General features: G+C 37.9%; 1 protein-coding gene across 1 annotated transcript in view; it reads right to left on the bottom strand.

The window, feature by feature from the left end:
• Nucleotides 1–342: 342 nt before the first annotated feature.
• The window catches only part of NTN4 (netrin 4), a 51187-nt gene continuing 40572 nt past the window's right edge, over nucleotides 343–10957 (bottom strand). Inside the window, 5 exon segments of the mRNA XM_042470500.1 lie at nucleotides 343–3015; nucleotides 3694–3864; nucleotides 5273–5341; nucleotides 9159–9274; nucleotides 10714–10927. Of these exon segments, the coding sequence (XP_042326434.1) occupies nucleotides 2882–3015; nucleotides 3694–3864; nucleotides 5273–5341; nucleotides 9159–9274; nucleotides 10714–10927 (704 nt within the window). The 3' untranslated portion in view covers nucleotides 343–2881.

Below are 10957 nucleotides of genomic sequence, written 5' to 3'. Positions count from 1 at the left end.
CATCAAAAAAAGGAATCGCAGTGCGGTAAACTGCCGTTCTGATCCCGTTCTGATCACGTTTTGATTTCTAATGCGGTAATATCCGTTCCAGGAACGTTCTCATCACGTGATGATATGGAACGTTCTCAGAACGCAGTGCGATAATCTTCTTTGTCTCTAATTTGCTTCTATCTCTATTTATTTCCAGATTGGGGCCTCAGAACCAGTCTGTCAGGGACACTAATACAATACTAGTCTTTACTGTCACTTTATCTTTTAACTTTGCAGAAGATACTATAAAATATAAGTCCACAGTAAAAATTTCTTGAAATCATATATTTATTATATACATTAGATACAAAAGCAAAATTTCAAAACAGCATCATTTGTGTGAATCCACAGGACCACAATAGAAAATACACATAGGACCCAGTGTGGTGTTTTGTTTTTAAATGGTATTGTAACTCTTTAATTAAAAAAAAAGAGTTACAATACCATTTCTTTTCTTTTGCCTTTCATGCACATACATATGGATGTACATGGATGTGTATGTATGTTCCTACGTGTGTGTATATATGCATGTTTGTATGTTGAACCATTTTTGGTGCTAGTTTAAAGATTTGTTACCAAGAGATGCATAATCTAATAACAGAAGAATATGCATTTTGGTAGCTTATGGACAAAATAGGGGTTGAGACTCCCTTGCTTGGTCCATGAGCTGTTCATGGTATAGATTACATGTCAAAGAAAACGTGAACTTATTCTTCAAGATTAGATGCTATAAACAAAGGCCACGTCCTGCATGAATTATGAAGTCTATCACATTTCAACAAGTACAAGTTTTATTGTTCTTTTTAAAAGATCTCTTTTTGTAATATATAGACTCTAATAATGCTTGATATCTATAGAATCAAAGTATTCGTCTGAAGTTGGGGCTTCAGTGTGAATATATTAGTTTTTTCAAAATTTATCCTTAGCTTTTCTGAGTGGTAACTGCCAGACATGAAGGAAAGCATTAGCTTTATTGTAATAGTTTTTGAGTGCTTCTGTTTCAGAATACTTTTTCCTGTGTTATAAGCTGTTCCTGAACATTAACATTTTAAGACTGGAAAGGGGCAGACAATAAAGTGCTTTACATAAACAAATACTTATATGTGTGTAATGCCCCATAATGGAAACATTGCCATTTATACTATTAACCAAATACAGGCCTCCCTCCTGATTCGCAGGGGAGCTGGACGCCCCCCCCCCCCCCCGCAAATCCAGAAAAACGCAAATATTCAAGTTGCCATTGGTTATAATGGCTGTGCTCTCCCATACACAATTTTATCTCTCTCTGATTTCTGTCTGCAAAGGACCAAGACCACGGACTCCAAGTCCATGAATTGAGAGGGATGAGTGTATAACGGAACCAGCCTTAAAAAAAAAGGTCCCTTGAAAGTATATGTTCTATCTATTTTTGTCAGCCCAAAAAGTCTGAAATAAATTACAAATGTATTACAAATGTAACTTACAATGATATTTTTAATTTCAATGTCTTGAAATAAATTCCTAATGTTTAAAAAGGCTACAAAATTGGACCCAATGTGTTTAAGTGCCCCAAATAAAAATCTGCAGAATTGCTTTTAAATAATGTCTCACAAAACTCTGTTGGATAAAGGCATGTCCTAATTAGATATGGTATTACCAACCTTATTGGTTGGATCCATTTTAGGTCAACACAGTTGACTCACATTGAATTTAGTTGCTCATGACTAAATTATCCAGGTCATTTTGATGGGACTAGATTTAGTCTGGATTTGTGTGCTGTCCAGTAGATTTTCCCCACAAATATGTGTCCTTTCCATACAAGTACAGCCTTTAGAAATTAACAAGTGTTATCTAATCATACATTCCTCTTGTGTAAAACAAGTTTAATACAATAGCATTCCAGTGGATTTCATTAACTGGCTGTAAGATTTAAACAGATATAGCACATGGTAGTCATTTTGTCCATCATTAGTGTTTATGCATTCTTCTAAAATGGAACATGAAAACAAGTTTCTAACTTTCAAATAAGTTTAGGCAGTTCCACATACATCAGTGTAGATCAATAAAACACTTATAAAGCCAGATACTAAATCCACATTAACTGTGGAGACATAACATAAAAGCTGTGATTGTTTGAAGTATTCTGTTGAGTTAATGGAACTTAGTTTCAAGCAGATCAGCCCAATTCAGAGATCAGACTTATGGATGTAAGTTTGTTTTGTAGTTTTCCCCTTCTCCCAAAATATGATTAGTGGAAAGGTTGACCTGAATAAGTTTTAAGAGCCTTACTGCACTAGAAAACAAAGCTGAAATGGAGCCGGAGAGTAGCCACTTTCTCCATGCTTTATCGCACAATATTTTCATGCATAAGTTCTCTTCCAGTGGGAGATGGCTGTCAAAGCAAGTACTTTTTTCTAGCCAGAAAAATCTGTTCAACAAAAGACTCACTTTGATGACCATCTCCCATGGGAAGAGAACTGAAGTGTTATGATATCATACGGTAAGGCACAGAGAAAGCCGCTACTCTCCAGCTGTTTTAGTTTTGGTTTCTTGTGTAATAAGGCTCAAAGGATGCACAACTTGTTGGTGTATTCACTGTTTGTTGGGGCTGGAATACATTCTGCACATCACTTTACATCCAAATGAGACTGCTGGAAGGGTTTCAGTCTTGAGTGGGAGCTACACCTCCAAACACTTTATAAATGATGCAGTTAGGGTCAGTTGGTTTATAATTGGGATGAAAGGTTAGGAAATTGGAATACCTCTTTACACACATTTGGCACTATTCTCTTACATTCCAGTTTTCATTGAAGAGGTCTCCTTTTCTCCAAGTTTGCATTTTGTGCATGAACAAATGCCCTGTTTGCCAATTTCAGCTACAGTCTTTTAAAATATCCAATATTTTTTTCCCCAAAGCTGGTTTCCACTGCTGGACAAAACTTTTCATATTCACTATCAGTCTTCCTGCTTGAACATCTTCATATCCAGCTACAAGGTATTTCAGACCTACAAAGAAAATAGCAAATATTTATTGGAGCAGTGCCAAAAGAGTATTTATCCAAGATATGTTATCCTAAAAAGGCGTGTGTGTTGAGAAAGGGAGAAAATTATTTAGAGACATTGGAAATAAAAATAAGATACATTTTAGATGACTCACTGGTTAATACATTTTCTAATACAGTATTAGCATTGGAAAAATAATGGTTATTTCAACATGATTATTACAAATCTAACTTATAAAGGTATTTTGAATAACTGTCTTGAAACTTGTAAACTCCCGTCTCGATTTCTGTAATGCGCTTTACATGGGGCTACCATCGTGCTTGGTTTGGAAATTTCAAGTTAGTACAGAACATGGCAGCCAGACTTGGCACTAATCATTATGTATAAAAAAAAACATTTACACATACAACTAGAGCAGGATCTTTCTTACAATGGTTATGTATGTTGTCTAAAATCAGCTCAGTCTGTGAGAGCCATGATTGGCAGTTTAGTTTGCTGAAGCATCTATATAATGTTTTCTTTTACTCCCAAAATGTGAATAAAAGAATAAAAGAGATCCATGCATGAAATGCATTTTTAAACACTTGAGAATCATAAGAGAGACTGGAAATAAACAGTGAAGTATAAAAGAAAAGTAAGTATACAGCTGATAGGAATGTATTTGGCATAACAAATACCTACCAGGATTAAGTATTGGGCAAGTGCAGCCTCTGTTTGTCCATGATTCTGGGTAAAGAATCCGCTTCCCCCGGAAAATCTTAAGTTTTGTAGATTTCAGAACTTTTTGGATCTTCACGTTGACCTCAGCATGAGAGCCTTTATCATGAGCTGACAAAATCTTTGCCTTTAGCACTGTGCGAAAACAGTTTCAAAATAAAGAATATATGCGTATTTTATTCCTGTTAAGTCATACATGTTCATGTTGAGTATGAGCAGTGCATATACTACAGATTAAACCATTTTTACACTTTCACAATTTGTTTACCAACAGAGCAACACAGAAATCTTTCCACATACTTGATTTGATGCGGAGAATAAAACGTGATTTAGTTAAACAAAAGCTGTGCCAGATCCCTTACTTGATGAGCCTGTTAGGGCTTTGCCAAAGAGAGGGGGCAGGGAGATGCTCAGTGACCTGATTTTTAGGAACACAGCTGCTTCTTCCTACTGGGGTTACTGGGAACTACTGCTTACTCATCATTTTACATGTGTGCAGAAAACTACAGAATAAAACAGTACTTTTCTATCACATCTCATTACAAGTTTAAAATGCTTACATTTTGGCAAGGAAAACTAATCTTGTTGTTCAAAGTTCGCTTGGTTCCTAAAGCTTTGTGGATAAAAAGTTCCTGGGGATTTCTCTCTCTGCTCCCCACCCATCTACTTGAGTCATGCATGGATGACTTTCAAGTTAGAGGCCTATCAGTAGTTCTCAAAGGAAGCCTCTAATTGGCAACACAATGCAAATAAGACAATAAATACTTTATAATGGGAAGTACAGAAAGAGATTTCTCTACGAGTCAACTGCTGCTTTGCTTACAGAAAAAGTCTCATTGAAGGATGCCTGTGGACACAGGAAGATAAAATCTATTGGGAGAACTGAACGAAGTAGACAAAATATGCAAGCAGCTATGTTGGTCCATTAGAAAGAAAAAACAAAGTTGAGGTGAATTATAGCACAGGCGGGAGCTGAACGTTTCTTTTGAAAATCTGTTTTCTTGTTCACAAGGGATCTGTGCCTTCTGGCCAGTTCTAGATGCATGTCCAGATAATTGCTAGCTCTTGTATTGTTGAATAAAGAGCAGCCATTGTTTCTTTATCCTAATAGGATTTGCTTCAACTTGAGATCCTGTTAACTAGCGCCATCTAACACTAATCAAGTCTATAACTCCTCTACACTAACACTAACACTATCACAAACAGCAGATGTGAGCTTTATATCATGCCCAGACTCATCTTTTTTCTGTCCTCCCACTCCAACATCCTTCTATGAGTTAAGTGGGGAACAGCTGCTAACATTTCCACATCTTTCTCTCCAACCTCCTCTACTCTGCTTTACTCAAGTACATATGTAGAACCTGCTAGTTACATTGGCCTATTACCATTGGCTTTTATAATACTGCATTAATTTGGTCTGTAAATGCTTTCACCCTTCTCTTCATTGTCCCACTGAGAGCAGTTGTGCTGACAATTTTTGTTGATAATTGACTGTTGGCAATATTACATCAACTGAATAGTATATACATTTATTTTTACTCACCATATGTATATTTCATGCTACAAAAGATCTTGGAATTTCGTAAAACTTGGTCTTTACACTCACATTTTCCTATGGAAATACAAAAATACCTTCTTCTTAGAGATTGTCCCAGATATTTTGCTATTTCAGGTGAAAAACAAGGTTGCTCACCCTCCCAGTTCCACAAAGGGAAACCAGTTGAAATAGCAACTGAATATTGCTTTAGCACTGGCAAAAGGACCGTATCCTCTACAGCACTGGAGAACATTAGGCTGATTAGGCCATATGACAGAGAATTCTGTCTTCCAACATTGGGGAATGGCAGTGGGCTTCTTCCCTTTCCACTCTCATATAGCCTCTCTGAGTTGGTCAGCTTACTTGGCTTAATGGTGAGGCTGGCCATCACCATTCACTTGAACACTTCTAGCTACAATTACTTCACTTCGGAGTTATCAGGTGAACTACACGGCTACCTAAATAAACCCACAGAACTCTATTACGTGTTCACAGCAAGACTATCCTTAACAATATAAACATTGTCATTCATTTCAGTTAAATATATTCTCAGACTTTACTATAATTGAACTGCCATGTTCTGCAAAAATAGTTTTTTTGGGGTGGGGGACAGGTGAGTGCCTGAAAATATGATTAATTGAATACTTTAATAATAATAATAAAATTTTTATTTTTATCCCGCCCTTCCAATGATCAGGGCGGCTTACAGTGAGGATTAAAAACACAATACATACAATAGAAGAGAATTAAAAACCATAAAATACAATAACATTACAAAAGCAAACAGATAAAAGCCCCAATAGCCCAACCTCATGGCCACGGAAGAGGAGGGAGGCCCACAGGATATTTAATCGGGGAATGCCTGCTGGAATAGGAAGGTTTTGAGATCCTTCCTAAATTGGGCCAGGGTGGTAGATGAGCGGAGCTCAGTGGGCAGCTTATTCCAAAGGGCTGGGGCAGCCGTGGAAAATGTCCTCCGCGTGGTGGAGGCTAACCTGGCCCCAGGCACCTTCAATAGTTGCTGCCCAGACGTTCTGAGGATGCGAGGCGGAATGTACGAGGCGAGGCGGTCCCTTAGGTATCCTGGGCCCAAGCCATTTAGGGCTTTATAGGTAATAACCAACGCCTTATATTGAGCTCGGAAGCGAATGGGCAGCCAATGGAGGTCTTTTAGAACCGGTGTTATATGGCTGGTCCTGGGAGCGCCAGTGACCAGCCGGGCTGCCATGTTCTGCACCATTTGTAGCTTCCGAGTTTGGTATAAGGGTTGCCCCATGTAGAGTACATTGCAGAAATCTAGTCTCGAAGTTACCAGAGCATGTACAACAGTTTCTAGGTCCCTCTGGGCCAGGTATGGGCGCAGCTGGCGAATCAGCCGAAGCTGATAACAGGTGCTCTTGACTGTCACATTCACCTGAGCAGTCAGGTGTAGCGACGAGTCAAGAAGCACCCCCAGACTGCGCACGGAGTCCTTCACAGGGAGCGTGACCCCGTTCAGGACAGGTGGAATCACCGCCATTCCTGGACCAGGGGAACCTATCACTAGTACCTCCGTATCATTTTCCATGAGAGATATCAAGTCAGGAAAATATTGGATACAAAGGTGGCATCCACTGGCTTAACAGCTCTAACAGCAGTGAATCAAAATAGAAAAGTTGAAAACACAACACACCAAATCAGTCATGCCACATTGGACTTGGTAACCTAGGTCCAGTTAACATAGATTACCAGGTTCCAAGCTCCCCTTGATTTAGAGACTATACTTCTACAGATGCAGCCTAGAATCGCACTGCCCTTTTTAGCTTCTGCATCACACTGATGACCCATGTTCAACTTGCTGTCTACTAGGACTAACATATCCCTTTCACATGTAGTCTTGTTAAGATGGGTGTCCCTCATCCTGTATCTATGCATTTCATTTTTTTCTGCCTAAGTGCAGTACTCTACATTTCTTCCTGTTGAAGTTTGTTTTCTTAGTTTTGGTCCTGCTTTCTAATCTATTACGGTCATTTTGAATTTTGATCCTTTCCTCTGGGGTATTAGCTACTTCTCCTAATTTGGTGTCATGCAAGAGTAGTGCATAATAGGAATAGTGTCAAAATCCAGGATTGAACCAGGGACCTCACTCCTACTATACATATTATTGTGCCGAGACTAGAGTGGGCCCTTGGCATCCTCTGGGGTTTGGTACTAGGACCCCTAGCGGATACCAAAATCTGTGGATGCTCACATCCCATTAAATACAAAGAGTGCAGTGAAATGGTGTCCCTTATATAAAATAGCAAAACCAAGATTTCCTTTTTACAATGTGTATTGTTTCGGAATATTTTCAAATTGTGAATGGTCAAATCTGCAGATAAAGAATCCGTGGATATGGAGGGCCGACTGTATTTAATATTTGGAAAAATCTCATAATATATATTGGGCGTTGTTTATTATGTGCAAGGTTGCATGTTATTTTGCTTTTTAGAATGAGGAATGCTACCATCTGAATGTTATTAGGAAGACCATTTAACACTTTAAAATCCATAGAAATATTTCCCCTCTTTCTGTAGTAATATATCATAAATGTAACTGTTCCGTGTTCCATGCTGGTTTGCTCTTGAGCATATGAATCATGAAAGGGACATCAATGTAGTCATATATTAATATATCATAATGCTCAATTACAGCCTAAAATTTTCAACTCCGACACTAAAAGATTAAAGTAGAAAACATTACTCAGAGATAACTATATATGATGTAAGGTTTAAGCCTGAAAGTAGTGATTGTATGCAAAATGAGAAAAATAAACTTTGTTGTTCAAAGTTATGTAAAAAGAGAAATGGACATTTCTTGTGTCATCTCTTCATGCTTAGTCCAAAATTAGTGTTAACATATTTGAACAGAGGAACTACTGTTTATTTAATGTAAATTACTTTTGTTTAATAATGTTTAACAATGCCCACAAAATTATCTTCATCTCTTTTCAGTGTTTAAAGATATATATGGGAGGGGAGGCAAGGAAGGGAGTGAGAGGAATTTGGGATTCTTTTGTGGCAGTATCACCAGTCAGTACAAAGATAACAATCCTATGACCATGACATTGCATATTTTGATCCCAGTTTACAAGTGGGATTGAATTTATGTTCATGTTGCTTTTCCTGCCCTGACATCCTGCTGGCACCTAGTCTATAAAACAGGCCCTGAAGCCAATGGCACCTGACAGCTGCTGAAGAACAAGGATTTCAAATAGTGGTGAGAAGTATGCAATAGATAAGTGTTGGTACATGATAAACACAAAATATGATTTAATCAGAATATTGTGATGGATATAACTGTAAAATATTGAGCTGTGCAGGTTGATGCCAACAAGGCTTCCTTTTGGGGTATTTTTGGAATCATCGTGCATCTCAAGTTTGTTTATTAAGTTCATCCTTACTTTCAAAAGAAATGTATGCAACAAAGTGTTTTTAAAAGATCTCCAAAAAAAGGAGAGGCCACCACTATCCAGGGCAATCTATTCTATTGTTGAACAACTGTTACAGTATAAAGCTTCTTCCTAGTGTTTAGGTGGATTCCCTTTTCTTGTAATTTGAATCCATGGGTCCATGTTCTAGTCTCTGGAACAGCAGAAAACAAACTTGCTCTAGCTTCATATGACCTCTCTTCAGATATTTAAATATAGCTATCATGTCACCTCTAAGTTTACTCTTGTCCAAGCTAAATATGTCAGCTTCCTAAGATTAATTTACATTTGTAGATTGGTCTCAGCTCATTTTATTTATATTCTTGGCTTTCCGTTTTGTATTTTAAATCTATAGCAACATTTCAGTACTTATTCATAAATAGCTATAAAATAAGATTATCTTGTTAGACAAGATTGTAAATAGGCCCAAGCTCATATTTTTACCTGAATGTCGAAGAGCAGAGTATCCTTGTTCATCCTCCCACCCCCATGTAAGTTCACTCTTGTTATATGGAGAATTAAAATCAGGGATTTCATGATACCAGTCTATGGCTGCACTGCTGTAATTAAATAAAGAAACAATGTGAAATGTTCAATTATGAAACAAGTTAAACTTTCGCCCCATACAGACTGCCAAAATAAAGCTGCTTTGGGTCACTTTGGAGGTATGCTGTTTAAATGATGTATGTGTCCTAAGAGTCCGGAAGCTGTGCCAAAGCTGCGCTCCAGTCCTTAGGACTGGATTGTGGCTTTGACGCAGCTTCTGGACTCTTAGGACGCCTGCAGCATTTAAACAGCATACCTCCAAAGTGACCTGAAGTAGCTTTATTTTGGCAGTCTGTATGAGGCCTTTATTACCAAATTAAAAAAAAAAGCCTCAGCAACACTTAGGGAATCAGAAGTAGATAGGAAAAAAAATATATTGTGTTGACCTTCCACATTTCCAACATATGGGAAATACGCTGTCACCAAAGGTACTTTGTTATTGTTAACTGTTGTCAAGTTGGCTTCAACTCATAGCAACGCTTTGAATGACCAACCTTCAAGTATCCTGCTACTTAACAGCTCTGCAAAACTGAGGGCCATCACTTCCTTCACAGAGTCAATCCATCTATGTTATAGTCTTTCTCTTTCCTACTGCATTTAATTTTACCTTTTTATCTATAATTCTTGGATGGATCTGACCCCAAAACATAACATGGCAGAAATTTCTCACAAAGTCAGGTATCTCAGGCAACACCACATGCCCCAATTAATTTCTTGCACTACACAATGGCCCTACATAAGTTCCTGGAGCCACTATTACCCCCTTGCCCCTGGCTCTTGATCTTAGTTCAGAGACTTTTTTTTATTTAAAAAGTTAGACATTCATGTTATAAAAAAGATTTAAAAGTAAGATAAAGCTGGGATTTTGGCTGAATGTATGTAGAATCTACATATGTTGTATATCCAGTTCAACTTTATTCCAGTTCAACTACTTTTCATGCTGGATTAATATGGGCAATGTTTGGTGAAGAAAGCTTGTCACCCCTGGTAAATTATTTTATTAAGAAACATACAGGTAAGGAAATAGCAGTACAAAATCTATAACTTGTTGCATAAATGTCTGTAGTTTATGATTAGTGGTATAAAATTTGTTACGGAAACAGTTAATTGAAGTCTCTGTCCTGTGGAATGCACACTATTTATAAAAGGATTTCTATGTATAGTTTTGGCTACAATTTAGCATTCTGTGTCTTCCCTTATATGGTTTGTTCTCTTTTGGCATCTCAGAGATTACAGTTTCTGATTCTGAAGTGAGTCAGTGGGAGTTTTGCTGTTGAAATACTAGATTTTTCTGTCTCCATTGTCTTTGCAATCAATTTCAGTCATACAGTACTATCTAAATCTCAGCCTGAAAGCTCCAGAATTTCTGACTGTATCTAGCAGACTAAGAAACCATAACTGGATAGCAATGCCACAAATAGTGTCTGATGCATAGCAGTGTCTGTTTACTCACCTACTGATGCAGTCACCATTCAGTGAATCACAGCTTCCTGCACAATCACATGGTTGGCAGCCATAATCTCCAAAGCCCCAGTATCCTACCATGCACCGATCACATTGAGGACCAGCCACTCCAGGTTTGCAGGGACAATCACCATTGCCGGGATCACAGAAGGTGCTATTGCTAAAGGGAAGCACAGCCGATCCAATAGGGTGACAGGAGCACACTGAAATATTAACACAGATGCAAGAGGTTA

Source organism: Sceloporus undulatus, chromosome 5 (genome assembly GCF_019175285.1).
Source record: "Sceloporus undulatus isolate JIND9_A2432 ecotype Alabama chromosome 5, SceUnd_v1.1, whole genome shotgun sequence".
Taxonomy (NCBI): domain Eukaryota; kingdom Metazoa; phylum Chordata; class Lepidosauria; order Squamata; family Phrynosomatidae; genus Sceloporus; species Sceloporus undulatus.
The sequence above is the reverse complement of the archived record's forward strand: the minus strand, read 5'-3'. Positions and strand labels throughout refer to the sequence as shown.